Consider the following 20628-nt stretch of genomic DNA (forward strand, 5'->3'; position numbering starts at 1 on the left):
TTGTAGCTCACCATTTTGGGTGTTGTTCCCTCTGCCTGAGATTACATTTGGCATTTCTAAGATCAAAACCCATACTCCATAAGCAGAGGTCAGAGGGGAAACGAGGCTGGCGTTCCTGGCTGGAATACTATGTCAAGCTTCTTTCTGAGTTGTACCAGGGTCCCAGAAATGACTTGGCATTCAAAGTTCTTTTAATAAGTGGGCTGAATGGACAAAAAATAGGTAAACAGAAAACATACCTCTAATTCCAGAAAGATTGTCTCCTTTCACTGTCCGCTTCTGTACTCAAATGAGTCCATGCAGAGGCTTGTTTCTTAGCTACTCAGCCATGGGTCAGTTTCTTCATTCTGTCTCTTGCTGCCCTTTTCCTCTTCATAGGGAAGGCTTCTGGCCAGCTGGGGGGGATGAGCTGGTCTGACCCAGGGAGGAGGGACTTAGAGCTTCAGGGCTGGGCATGTGAGAGCAGGGGCCAGATGCCCACTGGGAGTGGTTCCTGGTGAGTTGATGGGGACTTTCATCACCCTCTCTCGCTCCTCAGTCTGAGGGCACCAGGACGGAGCTGCACCTCCCAGACCCAGGGTGCTGACTGTCTTCCATCTGCTCCACCTTGGGGCCCCGCATCACTGAGTTAGGGGTGGGCTCTGGGTGCAGTTTCACAGTGGCAGCCCCTCTCCTTACCCCCAAGCTGGAAGCATTCAGAGGCCTGAGTTTTGGCCTAGGTGTCTCTTGCCTTAGTTTCTACCCAGTTACCTTACCCAGGACCACGTTCTGCTTCTAGTCCAGAGACTTGGTCCTGAGTCCTAGCTCAGAGTCTAAGGACAGGGTTGGTCCCTGGCAGTCTCTCCTCTTGGGGCTGCATCCAGCCTTACTGGATTCCAGATGGACCCTATGCCCTGGAGGAGACAGAAGCTCGATGACCCACATCAAGTTTTCTCTGTCTTTCGGGTAACAAGCCTTCCCAGCCTCACTGCCTTCACCAAGGTCAGCCTCTTTGCCAGGGTTTTTTGTTGAGCCCCTGACCAAATGGAAGTCAGTTCCCTGATTCCATCCTGTGGTTCCAAGACTCAGCCTGCTTTTGAGCTTCACCTTGCTTAAATCTCCTCAGCAGGCTGGAATGAATAAATCTTGAGGCTTTCTCACTGTGGGATTCTCCAAGTCTGTGAAAAATCACACTCTCTGGCTTTGGTGCAGGACTCTACAGTGTACAGCAGCGTCTCCCAAGTTATTCTCTTCATATTCCATTGGGACCTCAAGTGTTTCTTTGATGTGTGCATAGCTTCCAAGAGCAAAAGGCATTCCAAACATGGCTCAAAGGTCAAGATCCACTGAAGCTCGATTCCCATTCTGGGCTTCTCTAGAGAAGATGGATTCACTTCTACCATGAGGATCTCACCTGAGATCCCTCAGCTTACGTGTTTCCTTCAGAGCTCAGATACTACAGATTCATTACTTGGAGCTAAGTTTCTTTTAAATAGGCTGTCGTTAAGAGTAAAGAATTTAGAGAATGATTGGGATTTCCTATGTCATCACTCAAACTCTGTATGTTCTTCCTATACAGAACTTAACAGAATAGCCTCGTGCTTACCAACATGGGCTATGGGCCTGGACAGTCTAGGTTTTCATGGCAGAGGTGGTACTACCCATTGCATTTCATTTTCCTCTTGGTAGGGAGCACAGGAAGAACCATTCCCTAAGCTGCCTTGGGGTGAGGTGGGGCCAGCAACCGAGCCTGGCTGATGACATTGCAATTACCAGGCCTTTGGAGTGTCCTTCCATCTGTCCCTGTCTTCTCTCCAGCTGGTTGGATATGGAGGATTGAGCAGAGGACTCCAAGACCCTGGGGAATGGTGGAGACCCTAAGTGGAAGGAGCTTAAGTTGCGAAATTGTTGTATGGAGGCCACCTGTCACCCATCCAACAGGATGCAAATGAGAAATAAATCTTTTATTGTGCTTTAGCCATTACGTTTTGGAGTTATTTGTTATAGAAGCTAGCCTTTCTTAACCCACATAGCTCTGATTCTAGTTCTACCACTAACAATGTGACCTTGGGGAAATTCCTTATTTTTTTTTTTTGTGCTTTTCCATCTGTACAAAACTGTCCCGGCCATCTTCATGGTCGTAGGAGAAGAGCTTAGGGTGCAGCCATGGGGAGAGGGTATCTGTCTATAATATCTACCCATTAACTTTCTTACTTTTCCTCCACCCAGGACCTTTGCACTTGCTGCTCCCTCGGCTTGGATCCCTTTCCTCCCAGGTCCTACGGGTTTCCTCTTTCTCACCACTTAGGTCTAACCATTAACGTCACTTCCTTAAAGGAGCCTTCCTAGATGATTCCATTTAAATCAGCATCCCTGACCTCTGATCCAAATATTCTTCATCCTAATTGCCCTGCTTAATTTTCTTTACGGTATCTACCCGTACCTGAAAGTATATTTATGCATTTGTTTATGGGACGATTATCTATCACTTGCCACCAAGATTGTGAGCTCTACAAGGACAGGACCTTTGCCAGTGTGTCTTCTGGGACAGGACAGGCAAGACTGTAGGTGCTCAGAAAAAAAATATTGGTTAAATGAAAGGAAAAGATGTTGTGAGGAGTACATGAGGTCATCATGTAAGGAGTTTGGCACTAGGCCTGGCACATGGTAAGTGCTCAATAAACAGTAGTTACCATTGATAATCCTGTTGTGTTGAGTCTCTGTTTACCCTCTTTCACGTCCAGTTGTGAGCCTCTCAAGGCTAGGGGCTAGGTATTATTTATCCATTTCCCTGTGTACCTTGTAAATAAAAGGTGATCAATAAATTTGATTACAGAGAACCACCCATGTCTTAACTCTGGTGCCTCCAAAGACCAATAAAACCATCCTTGTTCTAAAAAAAAATTAAACCTTTTTATTAGTATATTTATTTTATATATAAAAGAAATACAAAAAAAGAAACACAAGGAAAATGCTTTTATGGCAAATCGGATTTGTCGGTGCCTTCGCCTTGGGCTCCGGGCTCTGGCCCGCTGGGTGTCAACAAAGTCCGCCGGTTGTAATGGCCCTTGTTGCTGTTCTCGTTGAGGAGCTGCTTCTGCCTTTGCCTGTTGAGGGACTGGACAAGCCCCAGGACGACCGCGGCCAAGGAGTACTGCCCGGGCAGTCTTCTCGGGGGCAAGATGAATGGGTTGGGTTGGACTCTTCCCAGGAGAAAGTACGTTTTGATTTTTCCTTCCTGCTCACTGATGCCCTTCACGTAGATCTCCCCTCGGTAGTCAAAGGCAAAGCCCTGCTCTTTCAGGATGAGATAGGTCTCCTCTGGGACTTGGATCCTGCCGCTGACCCCTGTGCTGTCCATTCGGCTGGCTAGGTTCACGGTTTTGCCCCAAATGTCATACTGTGGTTTCTTGGCGCCGATGACGCCAGCTACCACTGAGCCATGACTGATGCCTGTGAGGGAACCAAAGGAGGAAGACATAAGGGAGAGAAAAGAGACATCGTCATGGTTGGCTGACCCCTGCCTGGGATAGTGCTCCTGGGTGAATGGTCTCTGCAGATATTTAAATTGCCTGGTTCAAACCCTGCCTCAGTCACTTATTACAGCTGTGAGCTTGCTAAGATACTTAACTTATTTCCTGTGAAGTGGAAACAATAAAAGGGGGATTAAATTAGATAATATAAGTAAAGCAATTGGTATAGTGTCTGACAACTCCCGAGTGCCCCACTGAGCATCATTATTATTCTACCCCAGACACTGACTTATCTTGGTCAATGATAGGTGGGATGGACTGAGCACTGGTCCAGGAGTCAGAACCCTGGGGAGTCCACCTGCCTCTGCTGTTACAAGCTCTTGAGAGCTTGGGCTCTCCTTTTCCTTTTTTTTGTTTTAGTTCAGGCCCTCAGCATCATTCCCCTGGTCCATGGCAACAGGCTTCGAACAGGTCCTGTCCCTCACTTTGTCTTGCAGCCCATTTTCCACACTGCTACCAGAGGGCTCTTTCTCAGATCACATCTCCTCAGGTTCCAGTCCATTCAACAACCGCCAGGACTCTTTGTTTCTAGGATAAAGCCTACTCTGGGCTTCTCAGACCTGGCTCTTGTGTAATTTCCCAGTGTCGTTCATCACCACACTCTCCTTGATTCTGCACAATGTCCCTATTAAACTGCAAGGGCTTTCCTAACCTGTCTGCAGGTTCCCACCTTTGGAACTTTGTCCCTGCCTTTCTGTCTGCTTGGACAAATATTTCCTCCTTGCCCTCTAGTTTACTTGGTGAATGCCCAAGTTTAAAGGCCTCATCTTCTAGGAACATAGACTTCTCTTCTAGGAATGAGAGCGTTCCACCAAGCATGTTAGTGGGGGTGCATGCCTTCCCTGGACAGACTTAGGAAGTCTTCATTCATTGTGCAAACACTGCACAGCCACCTGCCATGTGCCTGGGGCTGTTTTCGGCATTGGGGAAATGGTGGGAAAGAAAACAGGCTTAGTCTTGGCCCTCGGAGAGGAGAGACAGAAAATAATAAAAATTAATATAGTATCAGTGAATGATAAAAGCTATAAAGAAAAACAATCAGGGTAATGGGATAGAGAAAGGCAGGAGGGGTACAGTTTGGAGGAGTGTGGTTAGCAGAAGCCTTTCTGAGCAGAGATCTGAAGGAAATGAGGGGAGAATCTTTGCAGATATCTGGGGAAGATCATTCTAGGCAGAGAGAGGAGTAATGCATGCACACATGTAGGTAAGGTATAATTGACAATGAAATTTCAAAAGCAGACCCTGTGGAATGCATGGGAATCACAACGATGCTCTGTATTTATTTAGCCCTTTAAGATCTGCAGAGCACTTTTACAGCCATTAGCCCATTTAATTTTTCTATTATTGCTATGAAGTAGGTAGGCAGGGGAAGTAATAAAAGGCGTGGTTGACACGTGGAAACTGAGACTCAGAGGGTTTAAATGACTTGCTCAAAGTCATGCAGCTGGTTAAAGCAGACCCAAGATACACATTGAGACACCCAATCCAGTTGGGAAATTAATTTGCTGACCTCTGAGCTCAGTGGGCTGCTTAATGGTGGCAGAATAGGGTTGGCCCTGAGCCTGCATCATCACCAGAATTTACTAAGATTATTCCTTTGTTCGGGGCTAAAGTTCTGCTTTTCAATCCTGGTTCAACTGTGCAGTCAGCCATTTCAGAAATAACCTGCAGAGCCGATGGAAGGATGTGGAAACAGGCCCTGACTATCCCATCTGTAGACCAAAACCATAATCTAGAATTTCTTTTATTCTAGAGAACAAAGGCACAACGGCATTACTTAGATCTGACAAGTCAGATTGGTATTTCTTAACTCCTTTTTTTTTGAAAGCCATGAAGGGAGAACCAAACAAAGTAAAATGGAGGGGATCTGAAATATGTATATTGTAGCAAAAGTCGTTTTAGGCTGCAGCCTCACAGCCAGTGCCAGTGGTCGAGAGTCAGGAAGTCCCTGCTGGCATGATTCTCGGGCTGTGTGACCTTAGGCTAGTTACTCCCCTTCTCTGGGCCTAAATTCACCCACCAATAAAATGAGAATGTAGACTAGAGCTGGGGATTTCAGACTGGGCCCCTAGGCTCAGCAGAGATGCAGAAAGAATTGGCAAAGGATGGACCTTTTAAATTTATTATCAGCACTGCTATCTTTGATGTGTTGTTGCTTTGCACAGGAGTATCGCTAAGCTTCAAGGTGGGGTGAGCTGGGTGGCTGAGAAGCTTGCTACAAGGCTCTCTGCCTTTCCCTGGGTCAACAAAGAATCTGATATCCCCAGGGGTAGAATCTTGCTTTTAACTTAAGTTCTAATCCGGAAGGACCTAGGAGCAATCCATTAACCACCAGCATCCAGAGACTCAGAAGTCAAAATTACATGACTGATCAGTCAGCAACCTGTCAAAGCAGGACCTGGGGTTGAAGCCTGGACAAGTAAGTTGAAAGAGAGGGAAACTATGATCTAGTGTTTGCCAAAGACCAATGGCTTTGTGTTTCTGCACAAGGGCAAGTATCCTTCCCTGGTGTCCAGCATCTCGAGGAGGGTGGTGGGTTTAGGGGTGGGGGCGAAGCCCAGGAAACCTGAGCTGACCCTGTTCCTGTCCTTGGCAAGGCCACACTAAGCCTCCTGCGTTTTGTAGGAAAAAGCTTCCCTGGCTTGGTGCCTGGGCCTGAAGGCTGGCTCCGTCCACTTGCTGCGTTTCCAGCTGCTACTCACCAATCCGTAGTTCAAAATTGTTGAACGAATGCTTGTTGATCTCCTGTATGCTCTCGGCCAGGGCGAGAGAGAAGTCGGCCAGGGCACACAAATGCTCCCACTTGTCTTCACATTGCTGAAGCAAACACGAGAGAATCCATTCAGGGTGGCGACAATGAACCCTTCTGCAGCCAGGGCCTGGCTATGCCCTCCCCCCACCCGCACCTCCCTGGGAGGAAATAACCTTGATGTGAGTCCCTGTAGGCTCAGGTCTTCGGTATCCCTGAAAGCTGGGACCACATGAGGATATCTGTGCGGGTTGTCACACTCCTTTCTCCACACCTACACGTGTCTGTTCAGGTTGACACAGCATGAATTCCTGAGTGAGCTCACCGGTGCATGTGTGGTGTGTGCAAGTGTGTTGGTGTGTGTGTGGTGTGTGCAATGTATATGTGTGGTGTATGTGGGGTGTGTGATGTGTATGGTGTGTGCAATGTGTATGTGGAGTGTGTATGATGTGTTGGTGTGTGATGTGTGTCTGTGTATGTTTGTGTGTGTGGTGGCTGTGAGATGTGTGTGTACGTATGTGGGCACATGCCACTGCTTTTATATGTGCAGCTTTTCCAATCTAGGAACTCTGTCTATTTACTTTGAAGTGCTCACAGATCTGCCTGAGGGACGGACACACGGACTTTTGCTCCCGAAACACCTGGGGAACGCTGGGCCAGCCTCGGAGCCTCTGAGCATCACTGTCCTCCTCTAGAAAACAGGGACCAGCATATACCCGTCCCGTTTCCTCACAGGGATGGCCAGAGAGTGCGTATGTGAAAGCTTTGTGCCGAGAGAGCAGAGGTTGGCAAACGTTTCAGCACAGGGTCAGCCAGTATGTAGTTTAGGCTTTGCTGGCCCTGTGGTCTCTGCTGTGCCTACCCAGCCCTGACATTAGGGCTGGAACCACACACAAAATATACATGAATGGACGTGGCTGGGTTCCAATAAAACGTTATTTACATGAACTGGCCTGTGGTTCATAGTTTGGACAACCCTGCCAGAGAGTGCCACACACATATACAAAGTGACTAGTGTGTGTTTCATTTCAGAGAGTCACTCTCAGAGTAGTTTTAGGTTTTTAGTTGGGAAGAAAGGGAAGGGAGGATGAACAGGAATTGATCAGGGCCCCATCTCCCCGGTAATTTAGACTCATTCATTTGACATTTACTGAGGACCTACTGGGGGCAAGGCTTAGTGGGGGGAGAATGACACTGTCTTAGGGAACTCATCCATGAAGCATCTCCACTTACACCAGTGGCTGGTGTGTAGTCACCACACACTAAAGGGGCAGCTGGTTTCATTAGTGTACACAGCTTTTGGAGGAGAAAACAAGACTAAGGATAAGAAAATAGGCTAATTTGAGGGATTTACTAATTCCACAACTAAATCACAATTGGGGTGTTTCTTGACCCTAATTTTGTTCATCAAGTGAAGAACAAGGCTCAGAACGCAACCTAGCAGTTTCTCAATCTTAAAGAAGCATCGTTTCATCCAGTAGACACTACTTACCTGAAAGCAAATTCCCATCGCGTAACTAGAACATCTAGTTCATCAGATTTTCTCCCCACCATCCCCAAACCTCCTGGTGACAGAGGTGTCACCACCTTCAGCAACAGGACGACAGCAAGGCCCCTGCCACAGGTGTGGCTGAGTCCCAAGGCTGCTTTACCTGTTTTTCAGGTGACAGGCCTGACACAGCCATGTAGGTGCTTCCGATTGTCTTAATTTTTTCGATGTCTTGAAACCGGTCTTCGCTGAGCAACTGAAACAGATCCAGGTAAGGGGGTTAGTCCTGGTGTTTATGAAAACGGGCCCTGGTTCATCACGATTGACCACTGACTCTTCTGGCATCCTTGAGGTGGCTGCTTTTCTCCCTGAGAATCACACATTCAGTCAATGTACGTGTATTTATTCAGCACCTGCTAAGGGCTGGATGCCTAAATGGGGGTGACCAGATACACTTTAAGGGGCACATCTATTTCTATGAATCTTTGACATATACAAAGCTACCTCATTAGTTTAAAGAAGAAATCACAAATATCACCAAGTTCATCCATGTATCTGTTGGCTTTACTTTCAAAATGAATGTCATCACTTCTCACACTTCTCTGGGAGCACCCTGCCACCGTTAGCTTCCATCCAGACCACTGCGATAACCTGCCTGCTTCAGCTCTTGTCCCTGCACTCATTCAAGTGTTAAGTCAGGCCACGTCCCTCCTTTGTTCAACACCACCTCTGGCTTCCAGTCACGCTCAGGCCAGAGCCAGCGTCCTTATGATGACCTACAAGACCTGCTATGATCTGTCCTCTCCCTCAGTGTCCCCTCCGCCCACTCTGATCTGGCCATGCTGCCCTCCTTGCTGATCCTGGAACAAGCCAGGCCTGCCTGTGCCACAGGACATTGGCACTTGCTGGTCCCCTAGAGGACAACTGCAGGCTGCAGCCCTCCCCTCCTTCAAGTCTTTCTTAAAAAAAGCTTACATCCAAGAGAGGGGCAGATGCTAAATAAACAATCACACGATGTAGCTCAAATTTATGATGTTTGCAATGGAAACCCATAGGCTATAGCAACGAGGAGTGTGGGCTACTTTGATCTAATCTGGAAGGTCTGAGAAGGCATCCCTGGGCAAGAGATTTCTGACTTCAGCTCTGAAGGTTGAGAGGGTGTTTCCCAGGGGCAGATGTAGGACATTGTGTGTGCATCAGGGAGGAGCCTCCAGACATAGGGGGCAGCACGAAGGGGCCCTGAGGTTGGGGGAGATGCAGGGAGGCTCAAAGAATAAAAAGAGGCCAGCTTGGCTGCAGCGGGGTTAGCCAAGGTGAGTCCCAGAGGAGCTGAGGGAGGTGGTGGGACTGGAGCCTGCAGGGCCCTGGGGGCATGGGAGGTTCTATCAGCCATGTGAGCCTTCACCCTAGAGCAATGGCAAGCACCAGAAGGGATAAGCAGGAGACTGGGTCCACGTGGATTTTGGAAAGGTCATTCTGGTTGCGATGTAGAAAAAGGGTTAAATGGGGGTGGGTTGGGGAGGAGCACTTGGGGAGACAAATTAGGGGACTATTTGCACAGAGATGATGGTGGCTCGTACCAGAGATGGAGACAAATGTCTGGATGTTTTGAGAGACTGTATTCATGGCAGAATCAACAGGCTTTGTTAATTTGTGGCCCTTTTGAGTACTGGCTTGCAGCATGCATTTGCTAGTCTAGGATGTAGAGTGTATGTGTGTGTGAGCTTGCATGTATGTGTGTCCACATGCGTGCGTGTATGTCTGTGTGTTTGTGTTTTGGGAGGGTTAGGGAGGTAGAGAAGGAGCAGGCAGGAAAGAAAAAGACCAATCATACACCTTGCTTGTCTATCACATACACTAGCTTCACTTGGGCTTGCTGTAAGCACCAAGAATTTCTTTCTTTTTTTTTTTTTTTTTTATTTACAACAGCTTTATTGAAATATAACTCACAGATAATTGCAATTCACTCATTTAAAGTGTACAAAACAATACATTTTAGTATATTCACAGAATTGTGCAACCATAATGATAGTCAATTTTAGAACATTGTCATCACCTCAAAAATAAAACCCCCTACCCATTAGCAGTCACTCCCATTTTTCCCCAACCCGTTTCCTCGCCCCTCTCTCTGTCTCTATCTCTAAGCAAGGAGACATGTCAGATCTGTGAGTCACCTTTTCTGAGAAGATCCCCCCTACACAGCCATCCTGGTGGCTTGCTTCCCAGGGAAGTGACTGCGTGCATTGAATTGTCCCCACTACATCCCATTTTACCCCTGTGGATACCATCCCTGTGGATACCCCTTTGCATGTTTCTCTGTATCCTCATTTCTAAGAGCGTGAGATGTATATTCCTTGGGGCCATTAGGTGGACTTCTCACCTCAGTGCAGCTGAACAACTTTACTAAGTGTCTCTTATGGGCCATGTGACCTCTTGTATAAAATACCCCCATTTTAAACAACAGGAAATCGAGGCACAGAGGAGTGGATGGAATTGCCCAAGGTCACCAGATGGGGACAGAAAGCAAACCCTGGCTTGCTTGACTCCAAAGCTCATGCCTGGCCTTTCTTGCCACCTTGCCTTAAAGTGATGCTTTTCAAAGTGTGATCTCGAGGGCTCAACAGCATGGGAACTTGTTAGAAATGCAAAATCCCCGCCCATCCCTGTGGGATCAGCAGCTCTGGGGGTGGGTGGTGGGTGGGCCCATCAATGGTATTTTTAACTGGCCCTCAGGTGATTCTGATGCACACGCAGGTGTGTGAACCACTGCCTTGCAGGAAGGTGATGGGCTGCCTGGGGGATGGTTAAGAATCCATTCATTTACTCATTCAGGAGGGACTTACCAAATGTCTGTTACCTGCCAGGCACTGAGCTAGTCGATCCGGATACAGGTTAGACATGATAAACTGAGCTGCCCATCGCCCAAGTGTCCCGGACAGCTGCCTGCTGCTCTGGGGCTGATACACGTAGACCCCAAGAACCAGATAAGGACTGGAGTCAACATGCATTTGCATTTCAATTTCAGACCTGAAACTTAAACTACACAATCCTGTGTTTTCTTTTTCCTGAACACTATATCAATCACAGCAAATTTCAGTCCCCACTCCAGGCTTTGAGCATCAGAATGGGGATGCTGTGCCACTGAATTCCCCAACGGGAAATGATTTGGGAGAGTGGAACCTTCTTTGTCTCTCCACCTTTAATATGTATTTACATATGTTCATTTTCGGTAGGAGATATACTCGCCCAGGACCCCATTATACAGCAGCCCATTCTGTCATTGTCCACATGTCAGAGTTCAGGCCAGGCCTCGGGACACCCCTGGTCTGCCTCCACCTGACTCCACGGCAGCCTTGCCCCTGACCTGTGTTCCCAAAGCCTCCCGTGCCGAGATCTGATCTGGGTTTTGCATTCGAGGGTCTTCGAAGACTTAAGCCCCACATTTTTAGGAGCGGGCGCAGATTCACAGGATGTAGTTCAAGGTCACCCGTTTCCGTTCCCACCTGTGCTGGAGTGGGCATTCCTTCCCCGGGGACCTTGGCTCTGCCCTAGGCCGCGTGGGCCACTGCTGGGGGCCTCCGAGTGCCAGGAACTTTCTCCTTTGGTGGATTTTGCCTTTGGGCTGAGATGGATGCTCTGGGTCGACAGAGAAGCCTTCTCCGTGGGCAGTCCTTCAAATCACCGGACCGGAAGGCGGGTCCTCACTCTCCTATAGTTAGTTCTCTAGGTCTCTGGGTTGCCCTGGAGCATTCCCCAGGTGCTGTCATTTCCAGATGTTTTGCAGTGGCCGGGTTCCCATGTTCACACCCCTTGGCAACTGCCCGGGACAGCATAAGGACATGAATGGAGGAAGGCTCTGGAGTCAGTCAGCTCTGGGCCAAAGCGCCCCTATTCTCACACTAGACATTGAGCAGCTGCAACTGGGACTATCTGGCCCACAAAGTCAAAAATATCTCCTAGCTGGCCCTTTCCAGAAAAAAGTTTGCTGAGCCCAAGTCCAAGAAATTGACTCTGACATACTGATTTAAAGGCAGGAACAGGCCCCAGCCTCCCTCTTAGGCTTCCTGTGCCCAGAGGGAGCCTCTCAGGTCTTCCTGGGTCTCAAGCAGAAAGCTCCCGGGGCCTTGCGGGGAAGCTGGGTCACCTCCACGGCAGAACAGGGTCCGCTTTAACCTCAGCCCTGGGAGGGGGGCTTGGGCGGGAGGGTCACAGCAACATGCACTTGCTTCTACACACCTGAGCCAGTGACTGTCCATCTCCCCGAGAAAACAGATGCCATCAGGAGGGACTTCCTCACGCTTGCCCCTGCCCAGGGACCCCCTACCCACTTCTGTGTCTGCACAGCCTGTCCTCGCGCCAGGCATGGCAGCAACTCTCAGTGCCCTGGTGGGGGACGACCCCCCAGTTGTGCACTTGTCCCCTGCCCTGCCACCAAGGGGCACCGCCCCGGCATTCTCCACCATCCCTGTTCTCTGTCCTCTCTGCTGGATCATTCCTATTTGCACACAGGGTGCAGTTATTTTCCCATCTTAAAAAAATTTTTTTTTCTTGATACCATCTTCTCTCCATTTATCCTTTTCTTCCACTATAAAATTTCTCAAAGGAGTCGTCTGTACACACTGCCTCCAGTTCCTTTCTCTCCATTCTTTTCGACACCCACTCCAGTCCTGCTTGCTTCCCCTTCCTGCCAAGCCTCTGAAATTGCTCTTGCCCAGATCACTGCTGACCCCTCATTACCATGGCCAGTGGCCAATGCTCAGGCCTCACCTTCTTGGCCTCTCAGCAGCGTGGACAGAATTGGCCACTTCCTCCTCCTCTTTGGACCTTCTGTCCCAGCTGGCCCCGCTCGCTGAGGGTTTGCCTTCCACGTCACTGGACACTCATGTTCAGGGTCTTTGCAAGCTCCTTCTCATCCTCCCCAGCTCATAATAGGGCCTCACTCCCTGGACCTCTTCTCTTTTCCATCTAGATTCACCCTCTTCTGATCTCTGATCTCATGGCTCTAAATACAATTTATGTGCTGAAGACTTGGAAATGGGCATGTCCACCTCCCTTGACTTTCAGGCTCACCCCCCTACATGGTCACCTTGGCGGCATCTCCACTTGGAGGCCTAAGAGGCACTCAGACCTGGCATTCCCAAAGCCACGCTCTTGGTCCTCTCCACCGAACCTGCTCTCTTGATTAATAGTGTCTCCATTTTCCCAGTTGTTCTGGACAAGAAGCTGATAAACTATCTGGAATCTGCCACCAGATACTTAGCTCTGCCTTCGAAGCACATCCACATTCTGATGGCATCTGACCCTGGTCCAAGCCACCCTCATCTGTGTCCTTGTATCGCAATAAGCCTCCTAATTGGTCTCTGTCCTCCACATGGAGACCAGAAGGACCTGGTTAAAATGTCTTGTCCCGTTGGCATAGGTTAGAGTGAAATAGTGACACATCCCAAAGTAATTTGGGCAGAGAATAAAAAATATATTTACAGCCTCACCCCACCCCACCCACCCTGCCCCAAGGAGCTGGGGGAAGGTGCAGAAGTGTTGGACTTCCTCACCTGGACTGGTGTTGATGTCGTCACAAACATTGGGACTGGCGGTTTGATGTGCTGAGCCCTCTATCATGGGACTTGCCCTTATGAAGCTCGTTACTGCAAAGGAGGGGCTAACTTTGCATATAATTGTGCCTAAGGGTCTCCCCCTGAGTACCTGTTTGTTGCTCAGATGCGGCCCTCTCTCTCTCTAACTGAGCCACCTCGGCAGGTGATCTCACTGCCCTCCCCACTACGTGGGACCTGACTCCCAGGGGTGTGAATCTCCCTGGCAACTCAGGATATGACTCCCGGGGATGAATCTATACCCAGCATCATAGGATTGAGAATATCTTCTTGACCAAAAGGGGGATGCAAAATGAGACCAAATAGTTTCAGTGGCTGAGAGATTCCAAATGGAGTAGAGAGGTCACTCTGGTGGACATTCTTATGTACTATATAGATAACACCTCTTAGGTTTTAATGTATTGGAATAGCTAGAAGTAAATACCTGAAACTAACAAACTCCAACCCAGTAGTCTGGAGTCCTGAAGACGATTATATAATAATGTAGATTACAAGGGGTGACAGTGTGATTGTGAAGACCTTGTGGATCACACTCCCTTTAGTGAATGGATGGATGAGTAGAAAAATGGGGATAAAAACTAAATGACAAATAGGGTGGGATGGAGGGGATGATTTGGGTGCTCTTTTTTCAGTTTTATTTTTTATTCTTATTCTGATTCTTTCTGATGTAAGGAAAATGTTCAGAAATAGATTGTGGTGATGAACACATAACTATATGATCGTACTGTGAACAGCTGATTGTACACCATGGATGATTGTATGGTGTGTGAATATATGTCAAAAACTGAATTAAAAAAAAAAAAAAAAGTCATGTCCCTCCTCTGCTCCTAGGCATCCTTGTCCCTCTCAGAGAAGAAGCCCAGAGCCATTGCCGTGGTCACCAAGTCCTTCTCTAACCTCATCTCCCAGTACTCTCCCCTCGGGCACGGACCCCGCCATACTGGCCTCCCTGCTGAACACATCTGGTGCATGTCCCCCTCAGGGCCCGGCACTCGCCATCACTCTGTCTGGCAACTCCTCCACCCCCTGCCAGGTACCCCTATGGCTTCCTCATCTCCTCCAGGCTCCAGGCAAACGTCACCTTCCCAGTGAGCCTTTCCTGATCACCCCACCTGAAGTTGCCTCTAGAGTGCCCAGCCATCCTTGAGATGTAAGACTTTCAAGGCTAACACCTGGAAAGCCCTGGGCAGACTGGATGAGTGGGTCACCCTAACCCCACCCTTCCCTCCAAGACTGCCTCCCCCACTCTCTGCATTGTTTTCTCCATAGTCCACGGAGACTCTGCTTATTGTTCTTGTTCACAGTCCATCTCCCATGCTAGAATAAGCTCACAAGGGTGGTATTTTTGCCTGTTTAGTTCACCCTCACTAAGTATTTGTTCAATGAGTGCAAGAAGTACAGCTTCCCGATACTGGCTGCCAGTGTCATCCTTGTCAGCATCATTGCCAGCACGGCCTTGGTATTCCCAGCGCATTCCCAGTGACGGAAAAGTCTTAATGCAGGATCGTGAGAAACAGGACATATTAGTACGGAAGATCATGAGTGCAATCATCTCTTTAAAATTAACTTGTATTTTATCCCTAGCCACTGCCCATAAGGATTTGAATAACAATAACTTTAACATTTAATGATCTTACTATGTGCCAAGTAAGGTCTTTAGTGCTTTATTATCTCTACATTGAATCTTTACAGCGACCCTACTTTATCCTCATTTTGCAGATGAGGGAACTGAGGCCCAGAGAGGTTAAATAACTTGCATAAGGACACGGAGTGACCACGTGGCTAAGTTACGTAACTTCAAAGCCTGTGTGGTTAACCTGAAGCAGCTTATATTATGTAAAAAGCATAAGTTAACAATTTAAAATAGATTGCAAAGTAGATCAGAAGAGACCGTTTACAGATGTCGGGGCACTGAACCAGGGGTCTCCCTTTCCTGCTCATTTATCCCTCAGACCAGCTCTTTGAGCCTATGTATTCTTGGCTCCATTTTACAGATGCATAAGCAGAGGCTCAACGTGGTAGAAGCAAGAGTCCTGAGGTTCCAGAGCAAGAAAAGGGAAGTCAGAATAGGCTCATGTGGTTTCAGTGCAAAAAAAACGTGGGGCCTCTTGTTCAAAAATTCTTAAGATTTTAAAGATGGAAAGAGTAGAGCATTAAACCAAATGTGGGCACTTCTGAAAGTGGGAGGCCTGGTCACCTGTCCACGAAGCCAGCACTGAGTGGAGGAGCCAGTTTTCAAATGCAAATCTCCCTAACTTCCGAGTCTAAATCTGGTCTCATATTTCCTATTGCTGGCCCATGTTTTCATGTAACTCCTCGTTCTCTAACTCCCTGCTTCCCTTTAACATTGTCATATCTTCAGGGGCTCATGTGATCCTGGGGGTTGGCTGTCAGTTGCCTAGATGGAGAAAACAAGGTGGGTTTTCTATAGAGTATCTTGCTCCAGGAATCCTCTCAAAATTAATCAGGAGCTAAGAAAACTTGTAAAGTTCCAGCTTGAGATAAATGCTTCCGGGGAAAGTGGAAAACACAAGCAGGTGCTTCTGTGATTTGCTTCGGTGTGTGTGTGTGTATGTGTGTGTGTGGTGGGGGGAGGTAGCTAGATTTTGCAGGTTATGTAGCCTTTGTTCATTATTTTTGTTGTGCTAAAGCGAAGCCGCTGCGCTGCCCTGGCTGGGATTGCGCCTAGGGTGAGACGTGGCAAGAGCAGATTTATGATTCAACCTTGAATCGTAATGACATTTACCCTCAGATACCACCACACAAATTTGGTCTTTTAGCAGCCCCTTGTCCATTAATATTTTATCTCAGACCTTGGGATGCCTTCAGTTGTCCCCCCACCACCACCCCGCACCCCCTCTGCCTCGTTTCAACAGCATCCCCCCAGCTTTCTGCTGGCTGTGGGTTGATTTGACATGGGGCAGCACCATCTGGGGAGAGAAGGACCCTTCCTTTTTCACTTCTCTTCAAAACTACTTCACCACATGCTAGTTCCAGGCCCAGGCAAAGCAGCCCCCTCCTCAGGAGGGGCTTAGGAGGCAGCAAGAGTCTTCATTATTTCATTTAGCCTCCACGCAGCAAATTTATCTACAAGACAGCTGGTAGCACTGGGGGAGAAATGCGGTCCCTAATCATCCCCTTTGTTAAATAAGTCTCCAGCCTGGCTTGCTGAGGTGTGCAAAGGCTCTTGGATCCCTTGCTGAGGCAGGAGCTGTGGGGGAGGAGTTGGTGGAGGAGGGTCCTTGCAAACCCGTCCTGGAGAGTGAGCTCTGTGCAGTGCTCAGCCTTCCTCCAGCCCACAAAAGAATTTTGCATGGTCTCGGGCACCTGTGGTAACTATATTGTTATTGAAGCGAGCCCAAAGGAGCCTGGCTGGAGCCTGGTCAAGGCAGAACCCAGAGGCCTCCCCTGACCCAAAGAAGGAAGCCATGTCAGGCGACCCAAGGCCCTACACAGGGAGAGCGCAGAGTGCTTGGGTTTGGAGAGGCAGGAAATGCTTTTTGTTCTTTTTCTTCTGTTGGCTACATTTTTTTCCCCTCTTCTTCCTCCTCCCCCCTCTCCTTTCCCTTTTAGCTCCTCCCCTCTGCTCCTCCTCCTCCCCCCCTCCTCCTTATCTGAGGCCCATATTCTCCTGGAGCCATCCCCTCTTCCTGTCCCCAAATTCCCCACGTGAATCCCGGTGCAGACCCCACCTCTACCCCCGGGAGAGGAGAGCAGAGATGGAGTGGCTGTCCTCCAGATTCTCTACATTTTTAGGGGTACTGAGATACAAATTTAGTTCAAATTTACTTTATTACAATTTAAAAACATGTCTCTGAGGAATTTTATGAGCTGTGGTGCTACGGCTTAAGATAAAACAATGCCTGATGTATCAACCTTTAGTCAGATTTTTTAAATAGAGCTTTGTTTTTAAATTTGAAAGTGCCTTGGGATTGCACTAGCTTATCTTCACCTTCCTACTTGCCAGTTGATTTCTGTTCCCCATTGATTGATTAATTCCCTTATTATGCATCTGTTAGGAGCATCTCTTTTGCGCTGGGCCCCAGGACTCAACCAGAAGCAGAAGAGACCCAGTTCCTGCCTTGGGGAAGCGTGTGGGCCACCTGGAGGACAGGAGTCGAGGTGCGACTGTCTTGGGTCTCCCTCCAGTCCCCCCGGCTGTGAGGCCCCCCTGTACCAGCATACTCCCCGCTGACCACTGTGTGAAACTGATTCACGTCACCCCCTCTGCAGCCACGGCGGGTACGGGGCGATCGTGTCTTACTGCTCCTGACTCCCACCTCCTCCTGAGACCCACTGAAGTGGCTGCCATCGAGTTTCTAACTTCCAGGCCAGCACCCTGAAATGCAGATAAGTGGGAACACTACAGTCCCAGGATGAAGAACTAGGAGAGCCCAGTGATGAAAAACCAGGAAAGTGTCACGGACCTGGGTTAAAATCTTGGCTTTGTCCCCTAGTGGCATGTGACCCTGGGCACAATCAGTGTCTCTCAGTCTCAGTTTCTCTTATTTATAAAGCGAAGTCCAAGAATTCCTATCCCATGGGCTTGGTCTGAGGTTTTAATAAACATGAATTTAAATGTTATATGGAAAATGCTTAGCACTCTGTGAGCACCTCTAGAGATTAGGGAGGTGGATCTCTGTCCCTAAGCTAAGAAGCTGGAAGTGGAGGCAGATTTGTAGACAGGATTGTACTGTAGGATTTCAGACTCTATGATGGAAGATTTAGCAGAGTATAAGTTTTTCACTGAAAATGGGGGTGACAGTGTCTGGTAGTGGAGTGGAGGGAGAGAGGTTGGGGTAGGGGTGAGGACAGCATAATTTCTAGGTGGAAGAAGAGGTGTGTGAAACGGCCTGGTGGGCTTGGATGGCTTGCAGGTAGTTAGGTGGTGCTGGAGAGTGGGGACCAGGTGGCATGTACTGGGAGGCAAGGCTGGAGAGGGCACGGGGACAGTTATTTATTTGCAAGACCTCAGGTGACCTGCTAAGGAGTTGGCAATGGGGAGCCACTGATGAGTTTTAGGCTTCCAAGAGAGGTGGCAAAATCTTCTGGCTTTTGATGACTGCTGATAGTCAGAAGCAGGTGGGAAAGCAATTAGGAGATGATAGTTGTCATCCAGGTGAGAGATAATATGGCCTGAGGCAAGGCAAGGGCAGCAGGGATAAAGAGAAAGGGGCAGATCTGAGCTCTATTAAGAAGGAATCCATAAGACACAATAGCTGCATGGAATGTGGAGGTTGAGGGAGAGGAGACTGATGTAGTTGGTGCCCCACCCAGATCTCCTCTATGGGGCCTGCTGGCAACACATCACTGTACTCTTGTTGGGAGAATTGCCCTGGGCCGATGGGAGTCCCCTTGCTGGAAATGCCGGGGAGATTATGCACCCCCACCAGGGAAGGACACTGCCAGTGACTGACCAAGGCAGGTGGACAAAAGCCTGGCCCCTTGCCTCGATGTGAGACAAACCTGGGGTGCCATTTATGCTCCTGAGCAAACTGTGGAGTCAGGCTGAGGCTAGATCATCTTTGCTTGGCTCCTTCCCTAGCATCATCTCCAAGATTCACTTCCCGTCTCCGCATCAGATGATGGGTGGACATTGGTGTCCTTCAAGATGGCGGATGTGGAAGGAGACGTCTCACCCTACCAAGTCTACTATGCTCCCAGAGTCAGCTGTTCATTTTTCTCATATAATGTATTTTTTAGACTCATGGAACCTGGACGAAGAAAGCACTATCTGGTGTATGCTTAGACTTGTCTTTTGTCCTCTGACAAATGCTAACTGACGATTTTATCTTTGGCACTTTGAGCAGAGGGAGAAATCGCCATCAGTTTCCATCCTCTGTGACAGCACTGACCTCAGCAGATCCTCCAATCAAATCCTGGTTTTGCCATTTGCTTGTTGTGAAACTCTGGACTAACTCACCTGACCTCTCAGAAGCTTACTTTCACAGTCTCTAAAATGGAGAAACAGTGGTATTTATCTCCTGTGACAACCGTGATAATAAACTACCATGTATGAGTATTTATCATGCAGCCTGGAATTCTCCAAGTGCAAAAAATGGTCATCACTACAATGAAAAACATGATGCTATGACAATGATGATGGCCGTTTGTGATTTTAGATTCTGGAGGCTTAGGTTTACCTCATCAAAGTCAGCAATGATCTCATTTAGCAAGCGTAGGCATTCTACTCCTTGGTTATTCATTTCGGTCTGAGAGTAAAAGTCCGCAAATCCTGGGATGGAAGCAAACATCACACCAACAGCATCATAGGACTGAGAATACAGCTCCTGGATAAAGACAGACACACAGAGGGAGGCAGAAGTGGTAATCAGGGGTGAGGTTCTGCCAGTGATGCCACCTGTGCATTCACGCACCTGTACACATGCACAGGTACCACAGAGAGGATGGAGAATGGCGGCTTCTGACATCATCACGTCGCCACCATAATCCAGCATCGTTGCCATGTGGATTGGGACATGGAAAAGCTTAGCTGGGCCCAGAGTCCCCACTGCCCATTCTTTTGCCCTTCTTTTCCCTCTCTGTTCTCGTCAATGGCTAGTCTAAACCCTTACCCCTCTCTTCAACTTAACCTCGACTTTACTCATCTCAGCAGATGATCTTGTCTCTTACTTCATTGAGAAAACTGGCAAATGGTGGTGACTTACCTTTGTCCCTGTGCTTACACTCTAGTCTACATTCAAATTTATTTTTGTCTCTTTTGCTTCAACTCCAGATTATGAGTTTTTCCTTCTGCTGAAGGTCAACACTTCCACTGGAGCTCCTGACCTGCTTCTAACTTCTTCAGGAATTGGCTCTAGTAGTGATCCATTTTTTCCCTATACCTTTCACCCCTCTTCCTCTACCTGCTCTTCTTATCCTCTAAGTGTCTCCTATAGTAAAAAGAACCATGTGCCCTGGATCCTGCAGCCCCCTTTGGCTTTTAAACAGTCCTTCTTCGTCATGTCAACCAAACTTCTCAAAATAGCTTTTTCACTGCCAGTTCCCACTCTCTTACTGCCCATTCACTTCTCAGGCTGAGATAAAATGAATCTAGAACAGGTCAGCACACCAATCACAGAGGAACATTCGCTGCACCTTACTGTTCACTCCCAAGTCCTTGACTTTCTTGACTCTGTGCTTTAGCGACACTACCCTCCCTTTGCTTTTCTTGTGCCTAGTGCCTCCGAGGATGCCTTTTATTCTTACCTTCCACCTTAAATATCAGTGATCACCATGAGTCTCCTTGATCCACTGCTTGGTTCA

The 20628-nt window shown here is 48.3% G+C and overlaps 1 protein-coding gene across 2 annotated transcripts in view; it reads right to left on the bottom strand.

Moving 5' to 3' along the window:
- Nucleotides 1-2882: 2882 nt before the first annotated feature.
- The window catches only part of ADCY8 (adenylate cyclase 8), a 269505-nt gene continuing 251759 nt past the window's right edge, over nucleotides 2883-20628 (bottom strand). For both annotated transcript variants that reach the window (XM_037803325.1, XM_037803324.1), the window contains 4 exons: nucleotides 19506-19652; nucleotides 7914-8006; nucleotides 6215-6329; nucleotides 2883-3432 (listed from right to left, as the gene is read on the bottom strand). In XM_037803325.1, the coding sequence (XP_037659253.1) occupies nucleotides 2957-3432; nucleotides 6215-6329; nucleotides 7914-8006; nucleotides 19506-19652 (831 nt within the window). In that variant the 3' untranslated portion in view covers nucleotides 2883-2956. The remainder of the gene's footprint in view (nucleotides 3433-6214; nucleotides 6330-7913; nucleotides 8007-19505; nucleotides 19653-20628) is intronic.

Source organism: Choloepus didactylus, chromosome 14, assembly GCF_015220235.1.
Source record: "Choloepus didactylus isolate mChoDid1 chromosome 14, mChoDid1.pri, whole genome shotgun sequence".
Taxonomy (NCBI): domain Eukaryota; kingdom Metazoa; phylum Chordata; class Mammalia; order Pilosa; family Megalonychidae; genus Choloepus; species Choloepus didactylus.